This window comes from Delphinapterus leucas, chromosome 2 (assembly GCF_059928025.1).
Source record: "Delphinapterus leucas isolate spDelLeu-1000000601 "Yukka" chromosome 2, BTC_Dleu_Yukka2, whole genome shotgun sequence".
Lineage (NCBI taxonomy): Eukaryota > Metazoa > Chordata > Mammalia > Artiodactyla > Monodontidae > Delphinapterus > Delphinapterus leucas.
Genome location: NC_143130.1, coordinates 150,584,552 through 150,611,038, shown reverse-complemented (window position 1 = coordinate 150,611,038; position 26,487 = coordinate 150,584,552). Strand labels below are relative to the sequence as shown.

Here is a 26,487-nt window from a genome sequence, read left to right as displayed (position 1 = left end):
TTAAATTAGTTGGTGAATTTACTGAACTTAATATTTATACCTAAAACTTTTAAAGTTGCCAAAAAGAAATAAATATCTGAGATCTATTTTCTTATGTGGTTTTTGTAACATAATTTCTATTTGCTGAAGCTTTTTAAAATTCAAATTCTGGGGCATAAAAAAAATACAATTAAATAATTTATAGGAAATAGCAGGTATTTAGGTTGAGATAAAGCCTAAAATTTCTTTCACTGAAATATTTCAGAATACATGAATATCTCATAGAAATGAGACAGTGAGAAATATTTATTAAGGATCTACTATGTGGCAAGCTCTGTAACTACTATTTCTCAAAATACAGTATTAATGCCCTTTCAATCTATCCCAATGACAAGCTATGCCACCCACAGAGGCACAGTGATGGCACACTGTAATGTGCATGTGCATTGAGGGATCACTACTGAATATGAATGGTCAGTGATACTAAATAGTAGGTTATTCTGTGTCCTTTTTTCTAATGGCTCGATAGGATTCTTCAGATTTGTGAAGAGTGATGTGAAGATTATTAGAAAATTATTATTAATTATATCGAAAAATAACTACATGTACTTTTTAATCTGAAAATAAAAAGAGCTAATCAATGTTAAAAGTAAAAGGTGTATTTAAAGAAGCACACTGGCAGTTTTAGGTTTTCACTCAGAAGTTAAAAAAGAACATAACAAAATGTCGATCACACACCTATTTAGAGTCTTAACAATTCCAGTGCCATTACATTTTTTTGAATCATTTTAAGTAAATGTTTTAAAACTTCATCTGATCCATGCAAAACAGAGGGGGAAAGGACAGTGCTGGATCAACCGACCAGCCATCCGGGAACAGGTAAGATCTGAGTCCTGCTGCATGCCAGGTGGATTACAGCTCTCATGTAAAAGGCAAATTAGTAAAAGAATAGCCTCCTTTGGGATAAGGAAAAATTTCTTAAATAGGATACAAAAAGTATTAATCAAAAGGAAAAGATCAGTAAATTGCTCTACACAAAAATTAAGAACTTAACAAAAAAAGGCAAGCCACTCTTCACAGAAAGAGAAGGGAAAGCCAAGATACAGAATGGAAAAAGACGTCTGTGGTACAGAAAACTGACCAAGAGTTCCAATCCAGAATATACAAATAAGAAAAAGATAACCAAGTGGAAAAATGGGCAAGAGACTTAACATGTACTTCAGAAAGAAGACCTGATAAACTCATTTAAAAGTTTCCAACCTCAGGTATTATTAGAGCAATGCAAATTAAAAATATGCAACTAAAGACCACCCCCCTTCTCCTGTCTCTCTGAGAGAGGAGGCAGCAGAGGTGGAAACAATGATACTCAAAGCTGGTCACTCCTCTAGACGACTGGTCAGAGTACCAATTGGTGTAAAAGAAATAAAAAAGAATTCTGGAAAGATTTTTGGCATTATGTATAATGTCTTAAATATTCTCATAAACTTTGACTTGATTCCATTTTTAAAGTTTCCAGCCTAAGAAAATAATAAGTAATTACAAAGATTTATATACAAAGATTATTACAACACTCAGAAGAAACCAAATCGTTGTTCAACAGGAGAGAAGTAAATTATATTAGTTAACTATTATTGGCCTTTAAAAACGATACTTTCAAAGAAATGCTATTTCAAATGGTGTATATTTATATATATTAAATGATTAATATAAACAAGTAGGATAACGTCCTATTGGGAATCAAACAAAACATTCTATTTATATATTTCCAAGTAGGTAATATGTCACCCTCTTTATACACACATACTACCTGAACCCCACAGTTGAGAGGCTAACATTACACACATAATTCTGTTTCACATTACCTAGTGCTGGAGGGTAAGATGTGACAGGCGGATGGAGTCCTGCTCCCGGTCCCTGGCCTGGGTTTCCAGTGCTTCCTTGGGATGCACTGCTGTGGGGATCATTGGCAGTTGTCGCACTGTTACTAGTGCAAAAGGCTCCACCTCCAGCATCAGAATCTTCAATATTGCCACCACTGTTACAGCCAGCTCCACAACCTTTCCTTAACCTAGGAACAAACACCGGAGTAGGAGGCATGGTCCCAAGATCACTTCAAGATAGGTACTGTATTCCGAACATTTAATGCTACTGATGTTCACCTTTGGAAATCTTCATGGGGCAATCAACATTAAGAAGCAAAAGAGTCTATGATGTTTGCGTATCTCCCTCATACTCACTGCCTCCGTTCTTCTAATCAACTTCACTTTTACACTACACTCTATCATCTTTTCTACACCATAACAAAGAACTGCACATAACAAGTTGTTCCATTAAGATCTCAGCTGGAAATAGTATCCTTGTCACTGTATAAACCCACGAATGCCTAATTGATTTAAATTAAACCTCATTTATTCTGTAGCACAACTGAAGAGAACTGCTGTAATAATTTTTCTTCTCTTTTTTATTTTAATTTTTTAATTTTTTTGCGGTACACGGGCCTCTCCCGTTGTGGGGCACAGGCTCCGGACGCGCAGGCTCAGTGGCCATGGCTCACGGGCCCAGCTGCTCCGCGGCATGTGGGATCCTCCCGGACCGGGGCACGAACCCGCGTCCCCTGCATCGGCAGGTGGACTCTCAACCACTGCGCCACCAGGGAAGCCCTCTTCTCTTTTGTAAAACGTAGGGTGACCAACTCTCCTGGCTTGCCCACAGCTGTCTCAGTTTGGCACTGAAAATCCTGCATCCCAGAAAACCACTCAGTCCTGGGCAAACAAGGCAATTCCAGCACAACACGTATTTTTTGAAAAGAAAACTTCTTTGAACACTACCCTGGTTTGTATTCTTCCCTCTGTTTGAATAGGGGTAGACGTTAAAATGGTGAAATTTTACTCTTTAATGCTGGGTATTCCTGGAAGAATTTTAAAACACCTATTTCTGAGTTTGTTGCTCTAGTCTTGTTTTGGATTAAGTTTTGATATTTAAGGATCTGAACAACTCTTAATCTGAGATTTTTCTTTGCCATCCATCAAATTATGATGTTCCTGCACCATATATCATAATTTACCACACAAAAGGCAGAGGAAAAAAATTCATGTGCATACTTGAAGACACTAAATATTTGAGATGTGAGTGCTGACTAATTGTTAAAATGGCAGCAGTATCTCTGCATCTCACAAGGAGGAGTTTCAACATGGACAGCACGCTCCCCCTACTGCTGGAACGGAATACAAAAAGAATGTAATCGACTTGCACCAGTTTCTTTTATTTTTCTCTCATTTGCCCTGTTTGTTGACCCACACATTCTAATAGTGGCAATAAGCTGCAATAGACAGTTTAAAAAACTAAAAGGAGGGAATTATCCAAGATTCTACTAAATGCTAGAGCAGTGGTTCCTCACCAGACTACTGTACATTAGATTTACTTAATAAGAGTCTGAAGATACAAATGCTCAGATTCTACTTCATGAAGCTCAGGTATAACAGGTTTTTATTGTACCGTGGCATCTGTACTTTTCCTACAATCTTTCCAGGTGGTGCTAACGCACACTGCCTAGATTAAGCGGGTCAGGTCACACCACCACTGGAAAAGGCAGTCCTAGGGCTCACCTGTGCCAGGTTGACACTACGAAGTTTCTGATATTTCCCAAGCTGATAGGTCCCCCAAGAATTTCTTTAAGCTGTTCATGGCTGTCAGAGTAAGAAGTTGTCAGGGGTGAGACGAAGATCGGGTAGCCAATAGGCTGGTCACAAGATGAGTTTATCATGTTCCTCAGAGCTTGCTTGGCATTCTGGATGCTACCTCTCTCCGGGTTACGGTTACGTAGGAAAACAAGCTCCTGCTGTTGCCCTGCCCAAAGGCCTCGGACACACTCCTTATTCACCTGAAAACCAGAACACATGGGAATTAGGTTAAGGGGCCAAGAATAAAATTTATATAAACAGAAGAGTAGAAATGGGAGGGACATAAAAGACATTACGATAACCAACTGTGAAAAGCAGGAAACAAATATAAGCAGGTCACATCTGAACAGGAGTTAACTATTTTCCACGGTCATTAGGCTATTAAATAATAAACACCTACAGAGCTCTTCCCTCTGCTGTCTTGTAAAAATACCAAGTAAAATGTAGTCCATTTAGTTTTCTAAATTGGTGAAGCACTGAATTTTGTAACTAAGATAATAAATATTTTTGATAGAAATGAGAGGTAACAAATATTTAGAGTTGAAAGGATGTTTGTGATTTTGGGGGCTGATTAAATGAAGAAAAAACATTACAAACTATCAAAATAAAATGTCAGAGATTAAGCCTCCTAAAGTCCTGAGATGCTTAAAAAAACAACAAAACAAAAAAGCAAGTTAGAGTGAACCATTTACAGTTAGCTACTGTGAAGTACAGCTGGAGTGTTATTTTGCAACCTAGGAATCACATCTTGTTAGCAATACACTGCTGACATTTGAGGAAGAGGTGCTGCCCGAAGAGCACATATAACAGGCAAGAGACTGCCGAGAGAGAAATAAGCAAAAACTTTAAGGCTTTATGGCACATGAAAAAATTTCAGAGGACAGAGTAAATTACTGACAAAATAAATTAAGAGCTCAAAAACAATAAACGTTAATGTAGTATGGTCATTATTTTTGTTTTCTATAAAAGAGTTTCAACTACTTTTTAAAAGTTTGGATACAGTTATCTAAGTTCCATTGTTTTCAGAGGCAAACAAGTGCCTCCAAACCTTACTTTAATGACCCTGAAGCTAAGGTAGCGTCTGTTGAGCATGATGATCTTGTACTCGTTGGTGCCATCATCCATGACGTGCCTCAGAGCAAGCAGGGAGGGTGAGTTGGCGAGGACTGCACTCCGCCACGCAGGGTCCCCTTCGTGGGCTATGACGAGGTTCTTCTCATGAGACACAATGGCTTCATAGAGCACAGTGGGGTCATCGTACTCATCCGGAGAAGTGAAATGGTCCTATACACAGAGATAAAAAATACACCTACAATTTTAGGAAAAGAAGAGAATGACTTCCAGGATGATGAAAGCTTCTGAAATTACTAAATCAGTTACTAAATTAAAAGTCTTAAAAAACTAGTTTATATATTTCATTTCAGCACATGTTAATATTATTAGAGATAAACTATTCAAGTCGGTTTTCATATCTTCATTTTTTTTTCTGTTAAAGGATTATCTCACTGTTATCAGTTAAGGGAGGCTAAAACTACATAAAAGGTCTCTAAATTGCGTTTCTTTTTAACTAGGTGCTTTTCACTTAAAGCCACATCTCTAGAATGATTATAATAAACCATTTTATCCTGCCTCTCATTTAGTTAAGATAAGGCTCAAAACTATGAGCTCTGAGGACAAATTAAGGGTCCTAGCCCTAGAGAAGCTAGTAAAGTCTTCCCTAAAAAACCTCTCGGCCTTATTTGACAAGTCGTTATTTAATATCTACCACATGCAAGACTACGTGGCAGGTAGCATGGATGAAACAAAGGAGTATATGAAATGTGTTTCCCATTCAGAAACCTAAAAATTAACAGGGGATACAGGATATAAATCCAAAATAATCATAACACAAATCAGAATTTCTGAAATGGTGTGTTATTAAGGAAACACAAATATTATATTGGCTGCCTTGATAAATTTTTACATCCAGGTAAAGTGACTCACTTGTGCTCAAGCCAACTGACTGCAGTATGTGCTATCTGGAGGACAGACAGTGACAGCAAGAAGCCGATGTCCCCAAGAATGCACTTCCAAGTCTGGGGGTTCATCTACATGAGACTAAGGGAAGTCTTCACTGTACACGTGGGTACATAATGTAAGAAGTTCTCCGATACAAGATTTCATCTCACTCTTACAACAACCTGGTGACGTAGGTTGAGCAGGTAATACCAGAATTTTACAAATATCAAAACTGAAGCTCAAAGAGGCTTAACTGCTTCCTAGGTTTAGAAAATTAGTATATGATTGTAATGCCAGGACTTGAACACATTTTTTAGAGTATTTTTTCATTCTGATTTTTAAAAATCTACGATTATAAAAGTTAACTGAAACACCTTTCAAATCCAGTTGCTGTGATTAGGGAAAGCTACACAGTGCAGGTGGTCTGGGGCTGGGCTGGATCTTGAAGAATGAGTACACTTTTCAGTGGATGGAGATGGCACCGTGGGGGAAGGGAAAGGACTCCAGGCAAGACGACCTACTAGTGCCTCTCCAGACTTTTTATAAGGCTGGTGCACTCCTCGCTCCACTGCTTTGAGCTTGGCTCGTAACAACTCACAGCTGTTCCGTTTTCTACGAACTGCCTTCAGCTAATGGAGCTGCCTGGGTAGGAAATGCCAGGAGAGGATTATTCCCCGCTTGGCTGTGGAGGTGCAAGGTACAAAATGGAACTCTGGGTGACATTCACACTCCAGAGCTCCCTCTGGAGACCAGGGGAGGCTAGAGCTCAGCTGAAAGACACTTCTGCTTAGCTTCTTCCCTTGCTCTTTCCTGCTTCCATCATTTCCTCACAGACTGTCCTGAGGGCATCCCCTCAATTAGTCTCTTGCACGAGAATCCTGGACTCTGACTCTGCTTCTAGTGAACATGCCCTCAGAGAATTTACTACTTAAAATACTGATGGATGGCTCTTGACTTCTGTTCCTCACACACCAGCAACCATGCTAATCTTTCTTTTAAATACTGAGTTCACTTTCCTACACCAGCAGATAGCTAGATGCCATAAGATGTGCTCTCTTTCATCAAGCTGTTCAATTAGGGAAGGAGTGACATCCTTGGATAGTGGTATTTGTACAATTATTTGAATGGAAAATAAACATACAGAGACAGGCAATAATCACATTCTTAATAAAATGGAAACAAAGTTGGAAATCATTAGGCATGCCAAAAGTGGAGAATGCTTAGTCTTGTCCAAATATTTCTTCTCACTGGGCTTAAAATAGTTGAATGAATATGTAAACTTCTATGTACATCATTCAGCACTGTTTTACTGATAAAATATTTGAAACGGGGACTTCCCTGGTGGCTCAGTGGTTAAGAATACACCTGCCAATGCAGGGGACATGGGTTCGATCCCTGGACTGGGAAGATCTCACATGCCGCTGAGCAACTAAGTCCGTGAGCCACAACTACTGAGCCTGCGATCTAAAGCCCACGAGCCACAACTACTGAGCCTGGGTGCCACAACTACTGAAGCCCGCATGCCTAGAGCCCGTGCTCTGCAACGAGAGAAGCCACCGCAATGAGAAGCCTGCATGCCACAACAAAGAGTAGCCCCTGCTCACCGCAACCAGAGAAAGCCCACGCCCAGCAACGAAGACCCAACACAGCCAAAAATAAATAAATAATTTTATTTAAAAAAAAATGGAAACAATCAGAATGTCCATGAATAGTGAGATAGCTTAATAAATGGAGTAAAAATTATACTCTGGAATACTACAGAGTCATTAAAGAATGTGGTGTGCCTCTATATGTGCTAACTTAGAAAGGTGTCCATGGTAAACTAAATGGGAAAAAGCTTGCACTCCAGATCAATTTCTATAGCACGATTACATTTTTAAAAAGGAAAATATTTATACATATAGTTGGAAATGTCTGCGTGAACTTGGGGAAGTCAGAAAAGATAGGCGTCAAATTATTGGCAGTGACTTCTTTGTGGGGCTGTTGTATGATGGTATGGGATGACAGAAGGTGCTTACTCTTGGGAGATGTTTACTTTTCAATGTTTTTCATTAGTTTTCAAATAAATAAAGAGAGATAATGTTTCCAATTCTAGGAAAAGATTTCAAAAGCATTTTAGAAACTTCTCATAACTTGAGAAGTTATGAGCAGAGGCACAGGAAATATTATTTTTCGAAAACAATGAAACTCATGTAGCAAACATTCACAGGGCACCAAGCACTGTGCTAAGCAAGGAGGACATAGACATAGAGATTAATATTGTCCTTGTCCTCAAGGAGATCACAGATTGTAAGGTTTTCATTATATATCTTTTGTAAACCAAGCTAGACTTTAATTGGTTTATTTTACTTCTAACAACTAGGTAAATCCTTAAAGAGACTAGAGAAAGAGAAAAAAATAAGGAAATATGCTGTTTTACAAAATGATTAAATAGAGGACAAGAGAGAACACAGGAAAAGGGCAATTTGCGTAATTTCTCTGAGTTTTGATTAATCTTCATCTATAAAACGGGGATTAAAATAATTTTCTGGGTTGTGGGTGATATAATGTGTATGAGAGCACTGACACACTATAGGACACTGTAAAATTAAATATTACACAGATAACAGTTTTAATTTCTAAAGTAAAAAACATATAACACATTAGATTGGAGAATTAAAAAATTAAAAAAGAACTGTAAAGGAAAAAAGCAAAAGTTAAAAAAAATCTATGAAATCGCTAAAAGCACCCTATCAAAGACTGTGTCTGAAACAAAAGTTATTACAAATTTCGTATTTTTAGCTCTCTGGGAACAGGATCTTTTTTAAAAAATCAGGTTGACGTATAATTTACACACAACAAACTGCACCCATTTTAAGAGTACAGTGAAATGCGTTTTGACAAATGTGCAAACTCGTGTAATCACTGCTATAATCTAGATATAGAATATTTCCATCATCCCAAAGTTCCCTCCTGTCTTTTGGTATTCAATCTCTACATCCCAAACAAGCACTGATCTGCCTTCTGTCACTAGAGATTAGTTGGGCCTGTTTTAAATTTTATATAAATAAAATAATACAATATGTACTTTAAAAAATATATTTTTTAATTTAATTTTATGTTTTTATACAGCAGGTCCTTATTAGTCATCAATTTTATAAACATCAGTGTATACATGTCAATCCCAATCTACCAATTTATCACACCACCACCCCCACCCCTGGCTGCTTTCCCCCTTGGTGTCCATATGTTTGTTCTCTACATCTGTGTCTCAATTTCTGCCCTGCAAACCGGTTCATCTGTACCATTTTTCTAGGTTCCACATATATGCGTTAATATATGACATTTGTTTTTCTCTTTCTGACATACTTCACTCTGTATGACAGTCTCCAGATCCATCCACGTCTCTACAAATGACCCAATTTCATTCCTTTTATGGCTGATATTCCATTGTATATACGTACCACATCTTCTTTATCCATTTGTCTGGTGATGGGCATTTAGGTTGCTTCCATGACCTGGTTATTGTAAATAGTGCTGCAATGAACACTGGGGTGCGTGTGTCTTCTTGAATTATGGTTTTCTCTGGGTATAGGCCCAGTAGTGGGATTGCTCGATCATATGGTAATTCTATTTTTAGTTTTTTAAGGAACCTCCATACTGTTCTCCATAGTGGCTGTATCAATTTACATTCCCAACAACAGTGCAAGAGGGTTCCCTTTACGCTACACCCTCTCCAGCATTTGTTGTTTGTAGATTTTCTGATGATGCCCATTCTAACTGGTGTGAGGTGGTACCTCACTGTAGTTTTGATTTGCATTTCTCTAATAATTATGCTGAGCAGCTTTTCGTGTGCTTCTTGGCCATCGGTATGTCTTCGTTGGAGAAATGTCTATTTAGGTCTTCTGCCCATTTTTGGATTGGGTTGTTTTTTTAATATTGAGCTGCATGAGCTGTTTATATATACTGGAGATTAATCCTTTGTCCATTGATTTGTTTGCAAATATTTTCTCCCATTCTGAGAGCTGTCTTTTCACCTTGTTTATGGTTTCCTTTGCTGTGCAAAAGCTTTGCAGTTTCATTAGGTCCCATTTGTTTATTTCCATTACTCTAGAAGGTGGATCAAAAAAGATCTTGCTGTGATTTATGTCAAAGAGTGTTCTACCTATGTCTTCCTCTAAGAGTTTTATAGTGTCCAGTCTTACATTTAGGTCTCTAATCCATTTTGAGTTTATTTTTGTGTATGGTGTTAGGGAGTGTTCTAATTTCATTCTTTTACATGTAGCAGTCCAGTTTTCCCAGCACCACTTATTGAAGAGACTGTCTTTTCTCCATTGTACACCCTTGCCTCCTTTGTCATAGATTAGCTGACCATAGGTGCGAGGGTTTATCTCTGGGCTTTCTATCTTGTTCCACTGATACATGTTTCTGTTTTTCTGCCAGTACCGTATTGTCTTGATTACTGTAGCTTTGTAGTATAGTCTGAAGTCAGGGATTCTGATTCTTCCAGCTCCGTTTTTTTCCCTCAAGACTGCTTTGGCTATTCGGGGCCTTTTGTGTCTCCATAAATATTTTAAGATTTTTTGTTCTAGTTCTGTAAAAAATGCCATTGGTAATTTGATAGGGATTGCACTGAATCTGTAAATTGCTTTGGGTAGTATAGTCATTTTCACAATATTGATGCTTCCAATCCAAAAACATGGTATATCTCTCCATCTGTTGGTATCACCTTTAGTTTCTTTCATCGGTGTCTTACAGTTTTCTGCATACAGGTCTTTTGTCTCCCTAGGTAGGTTTATTCCTAGGTATTTTATGCTTTTTGTTGCAATAGTAAATGGGAGTGTTTCCTAATTCATATTTTTCATCATTAGTGTATAGGAATGCAAGAGATTTCTGTGCATTATTTTTGTATGCTGCAACTTTACCAAATTCATTGATTAGCCCTAGTAGTTTTCTGGTGGCATCTTTAGGATTCTCTATGTACAGTATCATGTCATCTGCAAACAGGGACAGGTTTACTTCTTCTTTTCTGATTTGGATTACTTTTAGTTCTTGTTCTTCTCTGATTGCCGTGGCTGGGACTTCCAGAACTATGCTGAATAATAGTGCTGAGAGTGGACGTCTTTGTCTTATTCCTGACCTTATGAAATGTTTCAGTTTTTCACCATTAAGAATGGTGTTTGCTGTGGGTTTGTCGTATATGGCCTTTATTATGTTGAGGTAGGTTCCCTCTAGGCGCACTCTCTGGAGAGTTTTTATCATAAATGGGTGTTGAATTTTGTCAAAGGTTTTTCTGCATCTATTGAGATGATATCATTTTTATTCTTCAATTTGTTAATATGGTGTATCACGTTGATAGATTTACATATATCGAAGAACCCTTGCATCCCTTGATCGTGGTGTATGATCCTTTTAATGTGTTGTTGGATTCTGTTCGCTAGTATTTTGTTGAGGATTTTTCCACCTATATTCATCAGTGATATCGGTCTGTAATTTTCTTTTTTTGTAGTATCTTTGTCTGGTTTTGGTATCAGGATGATGGTGGCCTCATAGAATGAGTTTGGTAGTGTTCCTTCCTCTGCAATTTTTTTGGAAGAGTTTGAGAAGGATGGGTGTTAGATCTTCTCTAAATGTTTCATAGAATTCACCTGTGAAGCCATCTGGTCCTGGACCTTTGTTTGTTGGAAGATTTTTAATCACAGTTTCAATTTCATTACTTGTGATTGCTCTGTTCATGTTGTCTATTTCTTCCTCATTCAGTCTTGGAAGGTTTTGCCTTTCTAAGAATTCGTCCATTTCTTCCAGGTTGTCCATTTTACTGGCATAGAGTTGCTTGTAGTAGTCTCTTAGGATGCTTTGTATGTCTACAGTGTCTGCTGTAACTTCTCCTTTTTCATTTCTAATTTTATTGATTTGAGTCCTCTCCCTCTTTTTCTTGATGAGTCTGCCTAATGGTTTATCAATTTTATCTTCTCAAAGAACCAGCTTTTAGTTTTATTGATCTTTGCTACTGTTTTTTGTTTCTATTTCATTTATTTCTGATCTGATCTTTATGATTTCTTTCCTTCTGCTAACTTTGGGTTTTGTTTGTTCTTCTTTCTCTAGTTCCTTTAGGCGTAAGGTTAGATTGTTTATTTGAGATTTTTTTTTTTCTTGAGGTAGGCTTGTATAGCTATAAACTTCCCTGTTAGAACTGCTTTTGCTGCATCCCATAGGTTTTGGATCTTCGTGTTTTCATTGTCATTTGCCTCTAGGTATTTTCTGATTTCCTCTTTGCTTTCTTCAGTGATCTCTTGGTTATTTAGTACCGTATTGTTTAGCCTCCATGTATTTGTGTTTTTTATGTTTTTTTCCATGTAATTCATTTCTATCTCATAGCGTTGTGGTCAGAGAAGATGCCTGATATGACTTCAATTTTCTTAAATTTACTGTGGCTTGATTTGTGACCCAAGATGGAATCTATCCTGGAGAATGTTCTGTGCGCACTTGAGAAGAAAGTGTAATCTGCTGTTTTTGGATGGAATGTCCTATAAATATCAATTAAATCTATCTGGTCTATTGTGTCATTTAAAGCTTCTGTTTCCTTATTTATTTTCATTTTGGATGATCTGTCCATTGGTGTAAGTGAGGTGTTAAAGTCCCCCACTATTATTGTGTTACTGTCGATTTCCTCTTTTATAGCTGTTAGCAGTTGCGTTATGTATTGAGGTGCTCCTATGTTGGGTGCATATATAATTGTTATATCTTCTTCTTGGATTGATCCCTTGATCATTATGTAGTGTCCTTCCTTGTCTCTTGTAACATTCTTTATTTTAAAGTCTATTTTATCTGATGTGAGTATTGCTACTCCAGCTTTCTTTTGATTTCCTTTTGCATGGAATATCTTTTTCCATCCCCTCACTTTCAGTCCCTAGGTCTGTGTCCCTAGATCTGAATTTGGTCTCTTGTAGACAGCATATAGATGGGTCTTGTTTTTGTATCCATTCAGCAAGCCTGTGTCTCCTGGTTGGAGCACTTCACGTTTAAGGTAATTATCGATATGTATGTTCCTATGACCATTTTCTTAATTGTTTTGGGTTTGTTTTTGTAGGTCCTTTTCTTCTCTTGTGTTTCCCACTTAGAGAAGTTCCTTTAGCATTTGTTCTAGAGCTGGTTTGGTGGTGCTGAATTCTCTTAGCTTTTGCTTGTCTGTAAAGCTTTTGATTTCTCCATCGAATCTGGATGAGATCCTTGCTAGGTAGAGTAGTCTTGGTTGTAGATTCTTCCCTTTCATCACTTTAAGTATATCATGCCACTCCCTTCTGGCTTGTAGAATTTCTGCTGAGAAATCAGCTGTTAACCTTATGGGAGTTCCCTTGTATGTTATTTGTCATTTTTCCCTTGCTGCTTTTAATAATTTTTCTTTGTCTTTAATTTTTGCCAATTTGATTACTATGTGTCTCGGCGTGTTTCTCCTTGGGTTTATCCTGTATGGGGCTCTCTGCGCTTTCTGGACTCAGGTGGCTCCTTCCTTGCCCATATTAGGGAAATTTTCGACTATAATCTCTTCAAATATTTTCTCACGTCCTTTCTCTCTCTCTTCCCCTTCTGGGACCCCTATAATGCGAATGTTGTTGCATTTAAGGTTGTCCAAGAGGTCTCTTAGGCTGTCTTCATTTTTTTCATCCTTTTTTCTGTATTCTGTTCCGCAGCAGTGAATCCCACCATTCTGTCTTCCAGGTCATTTATCCGTTCTTCTGCCTCAGTTATTCTGCTATTGATTCCTTCTAGTGTATTTTTCATTTCAGTTATTATACTGTTTATCTGTTTGTTCTTTATTTCTTCTAGGTGTTTGTTCTTTAATTCTTCTAGGTCTTTGTTAAACATTTATGGCATCTTCTCGATCTTTGCCTCCATTCTATTTCTGAGGTCCTGGATCATCTTCACTATCATTATTCTGAATTCCTTTTCTGGAAGGTTGCCTATCTCCACTTCACTTAGTTGTTTTTCTGGGGTTGTATCTTGTTCCTTCATCTGGTACATAGCCCTCTGCCTTTTCATCTTGTCTATCTTTCTGTGACTGTGGTTTTTGTTCCACAGGCTACAGGATTGTAGTTTTTCTTGCTTCTGCTGTCTTCCCTCTGGTGGATGAGGCTATCTAAGAGGCTTATGCAAGTTTCCTGATGGGAGGGACTGATGGTGGGTAGAGCTGGCTGTTGCTCTGGTGGGCAGAGCTCAGTAAAACTTTAATCTGCTTGACTGCTGATGGATGGGGCTGGGTTCCCTCCCTGTTAATTGTTTGGCCTCAGGCAACCCAACACTGGAGCCTACCTGGGCTCTTTGGTGGGGCTAATAGCGGACTCTGGGAGGGCTCACGCCAAGGAGTACTTCCTAGAACTTCTGCTGCCAGTGTCCTTGTCCCCACAGTGAGCCACAGCCACCACCCGCATCTGTAGCAGACCCTCCAACACTAGCAGGTAAGTCTGGTTCGATCTCCCCTGCAGTCACTGCTCCTTCCCCTGGGTCCTGATGCACACACTACTTTGTGTGTGCCCTCCAAGAGTGGAGTCTCTGTTTCCCCCAGTCCTGTCAAAGTCCTGTAATCAAATCCCACTAGGCTTCAAAGTCTGATTCTCTAGGAATTCCTCCTCCTGTTGATGGATCCCCAGTTTTGGATCCTGACGTGGGGCTCAGAACCTTCACTCCAGTGGGTGGACTTCTGTGGTATAAGTGTTCTCCAGTCTGTGAGTCACCCACTCAGCAGTTACGGGATTTGATTTTACTGTGATTGCGCCCCTCCTACCATCTCATTGTGCCTTCTCCTTTGTCTGTGGATATGGGGGTGTCTTTTTTGGTGAGTTCCAGTGTCTTCCTGTTGATGACTGTCCAGCAGCTAGTTGTGATTCTAGTGTTCTCACAAGAGGGAGTGAGAGCACGTCCTTCTACTCCACCATCTTGGTTCCTAAAATATTATGTACTCTTTTTATGTTTGGCTTCTCTTACTCTGCATAATGTTTGAGATTCATTCTTGTTGTGGCATGTAACAGTAGATCATTTCTTTTTATTGCTACGTAACATTCTATCTGTTGATGAACATTGGAGTTTGCCGTCTGGGGCTATAGAATGGCTATGCACACTTGTGTGTAAGTCTTTGCATGGCCATACACTTTCATTCTCTTGGGTAAATACATAGGAGTGGAGTTGCTGCGTCATATGCCAAGCGTGTACTAATCCTTTAACATATAAGCCTTCTGTGGATTTTCATGAGTACATATGAACTTTGGAGATGACCAGTACTGACTGACACATCTATCTTTTCCTGGCCAGAGAGTCCCTCACTGGCAACCCATCGTCTGGTCAAAGTGATGTGCAGTGAATGGCTGTTGCTTGTTACTTTACAGGTCAATCTCACCCTTCTCAAAGGTGTATGTGAATCACAGAACTTCTCCAGGTTGCATCTGTGTTCTCATCTCCTCCCCTCCCCCAGCCCTCCATGGCCCCCAGTTCCCGAGTCCACCTCCTTACCCCTCTCTGTTTGTCACTGTTGCTGTCTGTCATGGCTAATGATGACAGTGTGCTATACCCAACTGTGTTGGGCCTGATTATAAGGTGGAGAACCACTGTCACAGGCTAAAAACACATGTGAGGAAATGGACTGGGAGCAACAGGCAATAGCACTCGTAGGGAGAGATAGGGACAGACACGGAAGGATCAGAAAATACAGAGAGCCTGTGCCTCAGCTCCTCTCTCCCAGATGGAGATAAAATACCTGTCATAATGTTCAGAATTAACAGTTAGTCATGCTACATAAAAGAGTATTTCTTATGTAGGAGACACACAATACCTTTTGAGAAATTCTGAAGTTTTAAAAATATTTTAATATGAAGTCATTATCTTTTTCTTGTCAATACATTGAATTTTGTCTTGAAACTCTAAAGCTAGCCTGAAGATGGACAATTCTATTTGATCCCTATTGTACATTTTCCCCATCATCCTCAAAATAGTATTCTTTTCACAGAGATTTTCAAATACTATAGCCCTTATCAGTAATGCTCCTAAATAATGTGGGGTGTTAACTTCATTGCAACACGTTTTACCTTATTTTATTTTATTTTTTGGCTGTGTCGGGTCTTAGTTGTGGCATGCGGAGTCTTCACTGAGACATGCAGGATCTTCCGTTGTGGTGCGTGGGCTTCTCTCTAGTTGTGGTGTGTAGGTTTTCTCTCTCTAGTTGTGGTGCGTGGGTTTTCTCTCTCTAGTTGTGGTGCATGGACTCCACAACACGTGGGCTGTGTAGTTTGTGGTGCGCAAGCTCAGTAGTTGTGGCACGTGGGCTCAGCTGTCCCGCAGCATGTGGGATCTTAGTTCCCTGACCAGGGATCAAACCCGTGGCCCCTGCATTGGGTGGCAGATTCTTTATCACTGGGCCACCAGGGAACTTCCCATTCTAACACTTTAGATCACAGTAAAATCATCTGAAGAGTGATTCACCCTTTATTTGGTGGAAAGAGTCATCCAGATTTGAGCACAGCAGATGTGTTTTAATGAATATTGTCATGTGCTCTCTATCATCAGATCTCATCATTACTGTCAAGTGGAATGATTAGAGCAGCAAGTGCCAGTATTTAATTTCAAAATATATTCTTAAAGTGATCCGGGGCTTTAGATATACATTTTGGAGCCCTCATTTTCATTTTATTACCTTACTAGGATTATCTAATTAAGGCTGAATCTGTCCTAACCATCTATTACTCTATACAACATGCTGAATGGAGCTCAGACTTCAGTAACAGCAGCACTTACAAGACTCCAGAGATGCTGTTACACTGCACCAGAAGTCAGCTACGACCACCCGCAGAACAGGAATGAATTACAATCACGTGAAGTCAAAGCAACCATTACAGGGGCCATAGGTATTTATTTCCAGTTTATCACTGCTTGCATTTTTTCCTCAAGTTCATGCCCAGGTCACTCCCTAATATTAACGTTCAAATTTACTGTTAGAAACACAGGTTTAGGCTCCTAAGATTTAATATCATGTCATGAATCATGTTTTTCTTTGCTTTGAATCAGAGTCTTTCTCAAAAGGATCCTAAGGAACATAATTTGGAAGTCAAGTGAAGAAGTACCATTAAACACCAGTAATGCATTAGAAATTCCCTACTCTTACCTGATGAAGTTTAATGGACATACGAATTCCAGGGACTACTACTTTTCTCAGCAATTCCATGTCAGCAAAGATCCATTCATCTCGAATTGAAGAAATTCGGAAATCTCCCTTAAATAGGGCATGCAATCCATAGAGGAATGACTCTAAATTACTGTTAAGATTAGAGATAAAAGTTTACATATTTTAACAAAGGTCTTCCATCACACTGATTCTAACATTTGGTTATGCATCAGAAGAATGTGGGAGTGTTTTGAAGATACAAATGCCAAGAACTAATGTAAGCACCCCTGAATCAGAATCACAAGGGACAGGGCCTGTTTGACCTGGGACCCTTGTTTATGAACTGCTATAATAGTGAGTCCCTGAAAATAAGCAACAGGCAAAGACACTGTAACTTAAAAGGAAGTAAGGAGGGCCTAATGGAAAACATGTAGGAATCACAGAAGAAACTTAAAATATGTGGCATTTCTTAATTCTAATTCAATTTGATGTATATGTCAAGAAATCCAGTTTATATTTAGTCTCCAAATCTAATGTACCACTATATTAACAGTATAAATGCTGTGAACAAAAATTGCAAGGAGAAATGGAAAAATAAAAAGAAATGAATTGTTAGAAAAATAGATGTATATGGGAAGAGACCAATCATATATTATGAGTTGATTATTTCTTAAAATGTCTTAAGTCTGTTAAATTCTCATTATCTATAGTTGCCCACACGTGTGAATTTTAAAAGCCAGTTCTGTTAACCACTTAGAACTCCACTGTGTTCGGCAAAAAGATCTATACAATACAATATCCGAAGAGGCATTTGCAATAAATTAGCACAGAATGCTTCCATTAAAAACTATTTCAGATTTTTCAGATTTCAGTTATAGAGCTTCCCAGTCTCTTTCTGAAAACAGAAATGCCTTCCTTACCTGGACATATGGTGGGATGCAGTCCCCAAAGCTCTCCGTCCCAGAACACAGAGTCCATAACAAAGAGTCACCAGGGATGAATCTTTGTCCACATCCAGTGGCTTTAAAAAACAAAGAATGGGGTGACAGGGTCAAAAGGCACAAATTTCCAGTTATAAAATGAATAAGTCATGGTGATGTAATGTACAGCACAATGACTACAGTTTAGTAATACTGTAGTGCATATTTGAAAATTACTGAGTGAGTAGATCTTAAAAGTTCTCGTCACAAGGAAAAAATAATTCTGTTAACTATGTATGGTGAAAGATGTTAACTAGACTTATTGTGGTTATCACTTTGCAATATACACAAATATGGAAAAATTATGTTGTACACCTGAAACTAATTAATGTTATGTCAATTACACCTCATTAAAAAAAGGAAAAACAAAAGAATGTTAGTTATCAGAAAGGAATATGAGTATTTAACAAGTCAGAAGATATCTATTTAATAAATCAGAGAAGTTCAGGAGCTCAACTAGTACATACTTTCTATCTCTCCAGATAAAAGTTCTAATGAAAAGAAACTTAACAAAACAGCATAAAATGAAGTGTGAATGTATATGAGGAGGTTCTTTGGAATCTTTAAATAAAATCTAATACTTTATAATAATACTAGAACATACTAAAAAAAAAAGTGGCTGTATTACAGAGTATTAGGATCTTAACTAAACATCTCAAAGTACTTGTTGATATACATCATTACTGATACTGTCCTCTCCTGAAAAAGACAATATTCTATCTATATAGCCTATTAGTGACTATAACCATAGTAAAGAAAATCAAATTGATATCTGTAGAATACTGCTTTCCCTCAACCTTTTAATTTTTCAACAACTGCATACCTTGATTATTGACTATTACATATATATTATATATTAAAAATATATAATACAATAATTATATACATATATGCACAAGCAAAATGGTACACTTTATATAATACTACAGAAAAGTTTGGTAGCATCTCAATGACTGGCAACAATCTAAAGCAGTGGTTCTCAAAGTGTAATCTTGGGACACAACATGAGAATCATCTGGGAACTTATGAGAAACGCAAATTCTTGAGCCACTTCAGACCTATGAAGTCATATTCTGAAGGTGGTGTCTGCCCATCACACTCCAGGTGATTCTAATGCATGCTAAAGTTGAAGAATCATGGATCTAGGCTGATAATGAGCTTAATTATTCTAACTTTGCCAATGGTATATACATTTGGCTTTATAAACCATTAACTTATAAACAAAAAAGGGCAGTTGTCTAAGATACTAATATAGCTTGGTTAGTTAATTACCATTAATTGCGTAATTCAATTAACAATAGTAACTGTGTAGGAGATCCTACATTTCTTTCTTTTCTGTCTCCCTCCCTTCCCCACCCAGTCAACTTTATATACTGAAAATGTATTGCTTTTGTGATGGGAAAAAAAATTTTTTTTTTGGCTGCACCACGTGGCATGTGGGAATCTTAGTTCCCTGACCACAGATTGAACCCGTGCCCCCCTGCAGTGGAAGTGCAGAGTCTTAACCACTGGACCGCCAGGGCAGTCCAAAAAAATTTTTATTTTAAATTTAGTTCAGGCCTCTGCTACTGGCCAAGACAGAGTAATGAAGGCTGGATTTACCCCTTGCAACTGAAATGACCAAGAAAAGAATATATTGAGACATTGGATACTAATCTCTGAGAAATGGGAAATCCTACAAGAGTTTCCAGGCTGTAGTACAAGGAAGAGGAACACAGGTAGAGCCTAGAGGTCTCCAAGTTGAGGAGATAGCTGGGAGTCTGGGGAGGTCAAGGTGGCTAGAGTTTGCAGGGCAAAGTGCCAAGGAGAGACCTACATATAGAGAGCAAGCTCTGGAGATCTGCAGAGGATCCCTCTTGAGTCCAGCAGATTACTGATCAGCACATACAGCAAAGGTCCAAGGCTGAGAACAGAACCATCAGGAAAAAAGCAGAAAGGAACAATGGAAAATTCTATGATTGGCTAGAGTGCTCAAAAGAATACTGTCTCAGTAATGGGGAAAAATTAGCCCCAGACTAAAGGCTGCTTTGGTCCCTCCTAAGAAAGCTTAAAAGTAAACCCTGAAAAGATCAAACTGTCCCCAAGGAATTTAATTGTGTCACAGAATAATAAGGTCAATAATATTTATGGGAATACAAAAATATCTAGCACTCATCAAGGTAAAATTCATAAAGTCTAGCATCCAATCAAAAATTGTCAGGCATGCAAACTAGCAGGTAAATAGGACCCGCAATTAGAAAAATAATCAACTAATCAATCAAAACTGACCCAGAAATGACGCAGATGTTAGAATTAGTCAACAAGGACATTAAAAGAGTTATTATAACTGCATTCCATAAGTTCAAAAAGATAGAGGAATGACAGCATGCTAGTAGAGACATGGAAGGTTTATATCAGTATAAAAGACACGAGGAATTCCCTGGTGGTCCAGTGGTTATGACTCCACGCTTCCACCACTGGGGGCCTGGGTTTGATCCCTGATTGGGGAACTAAGATCCCGAAAGCCCCACAGAGCAGCCAAAAAAAAAAAATTAAAGACAAAAATTAAACCTCAAAAATACAAAAAAATGCAATGTCTGAGAATAAAAAAAATACACTACATGAGATTAATGGCATATTAAACAACGCAGAAGAAAAAATAAATGATCTAACAAATATAACAGAAACTATGCAAAATTAAACACAGAGACAAAAAAAGACTAAAAAAAAAATACAGAGCATCAGTGAGCTGTAGGACAACTTAAGGCAGCCTAATATAAATGTTAACTGGAGTTCCCCAGAAAAGGGAAACAGGAAGACAGGGAAAAAAATTTGAAAAAAATAATCACCAAAATATTTCCAAATCTGATGAAAATGATATATACCTAGGGATTCAAGTAGCTCAAGGAACTCCAAGAACAAGAAACATTAAGAAGACAGCACCAAGGTACATCATAATTAAACTGCTTGGGACTTCCCTGGTGGTCTAATGGCTAAGACTCCAGGCTCCCAATGCAGGCGGCCCAGGTTCGATCCCTAGTCAGGGGATCTAGTCCCACACGCTGCAACTAAGAGTTTGCATGCTGCAATGAAGATGCAGTGTGCAGCAACTAAGACCCAGGATAACCAAATAAATAAGTAAATTGCTTAAAACTAGTAAAGAAGAGAAAATCTTAAAAGCAGCCAGCAAAAAAAGACATCATTATGTGGTACATACAGGCATACATTGTTTTATTACGTTTTGCATATACTGTGGGGTTTTTTTTGTTTTTTTGTGTTTTTTTACAACTTGAAGAGTTGTGGCAATGTTGTTTTGAGCAAGTCTATTGGCACCATTTTTTCCAATGGTATTTGCTCACTTTTATGCCTCTGGGTCACATTTTGGTAATTCTCAAAATATTTCAAACCGTCCACCAGCAAAAAGATTATGATTTACTGAAGGCTCAGATGATGGCTAGCATTTTTTAGCAATAATGTATTTTGAAATTAAGTAATGTACATGGTTACAGTTTTAGACGTAATGCTATTGCACACTTAGTATACTTCATAACATTTACAATTGGGAAAAAAACCAATTCGTGTTGACTCGCTTTTACTGTGATACTCGCTTTACTGTGGTGGTCTGGAACAGAACCTGCAATATCTCTGAGGTGCGCCTTTATTACTTGTCAGAAACAATGCAAGCCAGAAGGCAGCGTAGCCACATCGTTAATGTACTGAGAGAAAAAAATAATTGGTTCAACCCTGGTAGCTCTATTTTGTTACTGTTGGAGAAGACATGTGTCTTACATCCTCAAATGCATTAGAAATTCTCACAAAGACTTCTTGCTAATACTAACAACAATGGTGAAAGAAATGTACTGTCATTTAACAAAGCAAAGGAAGCAAAGTCAAGCTGAGACGAATCTTTCCAATTTAGCATTCCAGGTAGTTTTAATGCAGTTAATCCAGGGCTACACTTACAAAAACATTATTTCAAGCTCTTCAGAAGACAGGTACAGCTATTATATGAAAGATTATTTCCTCCTAGAATACATATAATAAGAGAAGGAGGAAAGAATGACTTTTTTATTTCTGTGTAATATGCAAGTTAGAAAACTATCCTGGAAGGAAATTACTGGAAAAAAAGTCTGGAGGCAACTTTATTAACATTCAGGTGAGGGTGCCAGAATTTGGAGTCAGCAAATCTTTCTGGTTTAATTAACTTCCTTCCCTGGGAAGAGGTTATTCTGGGAATGGTGATTCAGAAAACAGAATTCATGGTTTTAAGGAGGTAGGGATAATCTTGTTCAATTTAAAAAACTGGAGAATGAAGGGATTATTTTAATTTTTCTGACAATTTTCTTCTAGAGGGGACTACAAGAGTAGAATATAAGCCAGACTGATCTAGTGATAATAAGCTCTCTGAAGAGACTGGGGATACCCAAGTTTGGAGGTAAACCTTTTGAATATGATTTATTAGCAATTAAGAGGATGACTTCCTTGAGGTACATCCATGACCTCAGCAATAATTTCTAAGAGATTATTTATTCCTTAAAGTTAGGCAGGATGGAGCCTGTTCCTGAGTCGGTAGACTGAGTTCCTAGCCTAGGTGACGATGGTTAAACCAAACAAAAGTAACCAATATAGTATAAGCCAGAGAAAGGCTATTAGAATAATATGGTCACTCCAACTGCCCCCCACCTCCCCCTCCCCCGCCAAGAAATAAGTCCAAGGATTTGAGAACAGTGTGCAAAGCATTCTAAGTATATTTCATTTATGAAAAAAAATAAACTGCTTGTTATGTGTTTGAAAGAAGAGAAGATTAGCTTTGAGGGCCTCCATTTCCAGACATTGTCTGCTGGTCCTTTTTCTGAGCTCTTACAAGGTTATTTTATTCTATCTTTGATTCCTTCCTTAAAAATATGCTACTCTGCTCAGTATCTACTGTGCATCCAGTATAAAAGCTCAGAGGCCACTGTTCAAAGAGGAATTACCAGGATGCTCCCTTTCTCATGGATGAAGTAAGAGAAACAGGCTGATTATGATGCGGTGCCTTACTCTAACGAGTATCTGTAAAGGAAAGACTAAACTAGGTGCTACATCTAAAGACAGTCAGTGTGTACGGCCCAGACCATGATAAAGGCACTGGCTGTCAAAGTGGCTCACTATGCTCCATGGTACAGAGTAATCCTGTACGTAGGATGCTTGGTGGTTCAACTACGCAAGACTTTGCACTCTGCCTTCGTACCGTGGTTACGGTCCCTGGGGTCTAACCAGGGGAGCAACACTGCCACAAGAGCCACGGGACCTGGGGGGAAAACAGCAGTTGCTGAAGTCTGTAACTCAGCTTCCCTTTAGGATAAGACAAGTTATCCTGAAGTGCGGATTACGAACCTCTTGCATTATAATCACCCAGCATGACACAGATATTGGGTCCCCAGCCTAGACCTACAGAATAAGAATCTCGCAGGCAAGGCCCATGAATCTGCATTTTTACACATTCCTGTATCATTTTTACCCATGTTAACATTTTAAAGTCAGTAGTCTAGATGAACATTGTCCAGTATGGTAGCCACTAGCCTAAATTTAATTGATTTAAATTTAAATCAATTAAAATTAAATTTAAAAATTCATTTCCTTAGTCATACTGGCTACATTTCAAGTGTCTCATAATCTACCATATGTAGTGGGTTAGTAATTACCATATTGGAACAACACAGAATGTTTCCATCATTGCAGAAAATTCTATTAGCACTGGATTAGACTTTGGATTTGGGACAAAGATATTAACTTATCCTTAAGTCTGCTGTGTGTGTTTGGGGGCTTGGGGCTGGGGATGCTCCAAAACGCAGTCTTTAAGAAGGTGCTACACATAATCTACAACCTCAATCTGTGTATACGTACGTACCTGCACAGGGTGGAGGGGTTGCTATTTGGACAGTGAGATTATGACACTGCAGATGAAAGAATGAGAAAGGTCGCTTACTCTAACCTGTTTTGGCAGAGTTGGTTTGGCCCAATCATAATGAACTAGACAGGTTCTCTTACCCAGATAGTTAGAAAGATGAAAGCCTAGAAAAACTGCCCTCATGATAACAAATAAAGGGATTCTTTCCATCTTTGGAAAAACAGATTCAAAGAGTTATAAACGACATAAACTCTACCTTTGCTCTTCGGGAAGAGCAATACTCTATCCAGTTGAGGTAAATCACACAGAAACTCTCCCTGGATATGCCTGCAAGTCGATGGTCATAGTCTTCATCAATGTTTGGATTAAACGTTGGGTCCACATCAACGTAATTCCGATCTGCACACAGACGTAGTCCTTCCTGCATCGTCTCATTAGCTAGCCACTCCTCCAGTTTAGAAGAGGTTGTAACATAATAAATGATACCCTAATGAGGAAAAGATTAAAAAAAAAAATCAGGCTAAACCACAATCTGAATTAATTGCAAGTCCTCAGTAAATTAATTCCAACTGTTTATACAATAGTAGGAATCAAAAATGTATATTCCAGCTCAATACTGTAAGTATACTATTTTAAGAATGCTATAGTAATACATCTCAGGCCTTCCTGGATAAAAAAAAATTAATTTAATACTTTTAAAATCACAACCATAAATTCAAGAAGGCAACTTCAAAACAACTCCAGCCCACTGATTTTAGGATATTCTAAAAACAATTCTGTCTATTGAGTTTAGGATCTTTTAAGAGAGATGAAAAACCTTTATTGTGGTGTACTTATTTTGAGAAAATTCTCATAGAAAGCTATTAAACCATCTTGTGATCCTAGGTCAAGTTATAAAAATATAACAAATAAAGCAATAGAAATATACATCTTTAGAGAGAGGAAATTCCACACACAAATGCACACATATTAAAAAATGTTGTAGGGCTTCCCTGGTGGCGCAGTGGTTGAGAGTCTGCCTGCAGATGCAGGGGACCCGGGTTCGTGCCCCGGTCCCGGGAGATCCCACATGTGGCGGAGCGGCTAGGCCTGTGAGCCATGGCCGCTGAGCCTGCACGTCTGCAGCCTGTGCTCCGCAACGCGAGAGGCCACAACAGGGGGAGGCCCGCGCACCGCAAAAAAAAAAAAAAAAAAAAAAGTTGTAAAGTCAATTTCTTTAGCTTCCTGAGGTTGGGTTTAACCAAACATTCAACAGAGGACTCAGGCTTCAACCCAATCAGCACAAATAAGGTGGTACATAGAGGTAATAACACATGAATCATTAAGATTTAGCATACATTTTTCCTCTTGAAAATGTTGGCTTAGCCTGTAAACCCCCAGTCATAACCATGCTGTACTTCTGTAAAATCTTTAGCAAAAACAGAATACCTGTGCAGTAAAGAACTAATCTTGCCCAAAGAGAGGTTTGGGCTTTGCACCTGGGTTCTGGGAGGTAACCTCTAATCCCATGCACTGTCCTGCCTGATAAAGAGTCTTTATTTACCTGGAGGCTTAGAACCATGAGCTCTAGAGAGAGGATCTGGAGACTAAGGCTGGCCATGTGGATGGTCAAACAAGTCTAAATGACTGTGTGTCAAGACAAACTCTGTACACTGAGGGTCAGGCGAGCTTCCTTGGCTGGCAACACTCTGTAGGTATTCTCTCACATCGTTACTGGGAGAAATAAACATTGTCTACACAACTCCATTGGGAGAGGACAACTGGAAGTTCAGGCCTTAGTGTCTCTAGACCCTGCCCTATGTGCCTCTTCCCTTGGCAGATTTTAACCTGTATCCTTCCACTGTAATAAATTCTAACCATGAGTATAATGGCTTTGCTGAGTTCTGTGAGTCCTTCTAGCAAATTATTGAATCTGATTGTGGTTTCAGGGTCTTGGGAACCCTGAAATTGCAACTGGTGTCAAATGTGAGGGTGTTTTTGGAGACCTCCCAAATCCTGCAATACTTTCATTCAGTTTGTTGAAAGCAGTGCAAAGCAGTGGTTAATAGCAAGGACTCAGGAATCAGACAAGCCTGTGTTTTAAATCCCCAACTCCACTTGCTAGTTAGAGGACTTCGGCGAAGTTAACTTTTGATCCTTAACTTGTTTATATGTAAAACAGGGACATAATATTCCTTTAGAGAATTAGGTAAGATATACATATCATATACATACATGCGTGTATGTGTGTATTCCTTAACGCAGTGCCTAAAAGATATGCACTACAGATGGTAGCTATTAATATTAATGAACAAATGTAATAAGTTTCACTAAAGAAGGAAATAGCAAGACCTTCACAGGTATAATTTACTGACTGTACTGGATACTAGAGAATTTAAATCACCAATTAGAAGCAAAGCACAAGTTAAAAAAACAAACGTGCATGTGTGTGCGCACGTGTGCGTATACGTGTGTCTTTTCCAAGAGCCTCTGATACCAGATCTAAGTAGGCATGTATCCTTACCTTGACATAGTAAGTGGTGAGTACTTTCCGAAGATCAAAGACTTGAAGCATAGAAGCAGCACTATTGTCAGTGATGCTATAACCCTCCAAAATATACTTGGTGACTATCACTTCCCAAGCTAGCCAGCGCTGGCTAAATGCAGCATTAAATGAAAGCACATGAGGAATATGGCCAGGTTCACAACAGCAAAATCCTTCATCTTCCTCAACACCTTCAGTAATGGCCTCCACTTCCCGTTGTTGACAGTAAGTACCTTAGAGAGAAAGAGAAAGCACTTACGACAAAGGGGAAAGAAACATGAGGTGAAAAAAACATGAGGTGGAAAAATGAATGCTTCAAAGACATAAGA

The 26,487-nt window shown here is 38.6% G+C and overlaps 1 protein-coding gene across 7 annotated transcripts in view; it reads right to left on the bottom strand.

Moving 5' to 3' along the window:
* The window catches only part of PCNX1 (pecanex 1), a 172,472-nt gene that overhangs the window by 6,673 nt on the left and 139,312 nt on the right, over window positions 1–26,487 (bottom strand). For 6 of the 7 annotated variants that reach the window (XM_030763392.2, XM_030763391.2, XM_089907904.1 and 3 more), the window contains 7 exons: window positions 26,138–26,391; window positions 23,891–24,121; window positions 17,706–17,806; window positions 16,786–16,936; window positions 4,713–4,943; window positions 3,585–3,859; window positions 1,842–2,047 (listed from right to left, as the gene is read on the bottom strand). In XM_030763392.2, the coding sequence (XP_030619252.2) occupies window positions 1,842–2,047; window positions 3,585–3,859; window positions 4,713–4,943; window positions 16,786–16,936; window positions 17,706–17,806; window positions 23,891–24,121; window positions 26,138–26,391 (1,449 nt within the window). Of the gene's footprint in view, window positions 1–1,841; window positions 2,048–3,584; window positions 3,860–4,712; window positions 4,969–16,785; window positions 16,937–17,705; window positions 17,807–23,890; window positions 24,122–26,137; window positions 26,392–26,487 lie in introns of those variants that run through there. The other variant, XM_089907905.1, reaches the window with a different exon arrangement.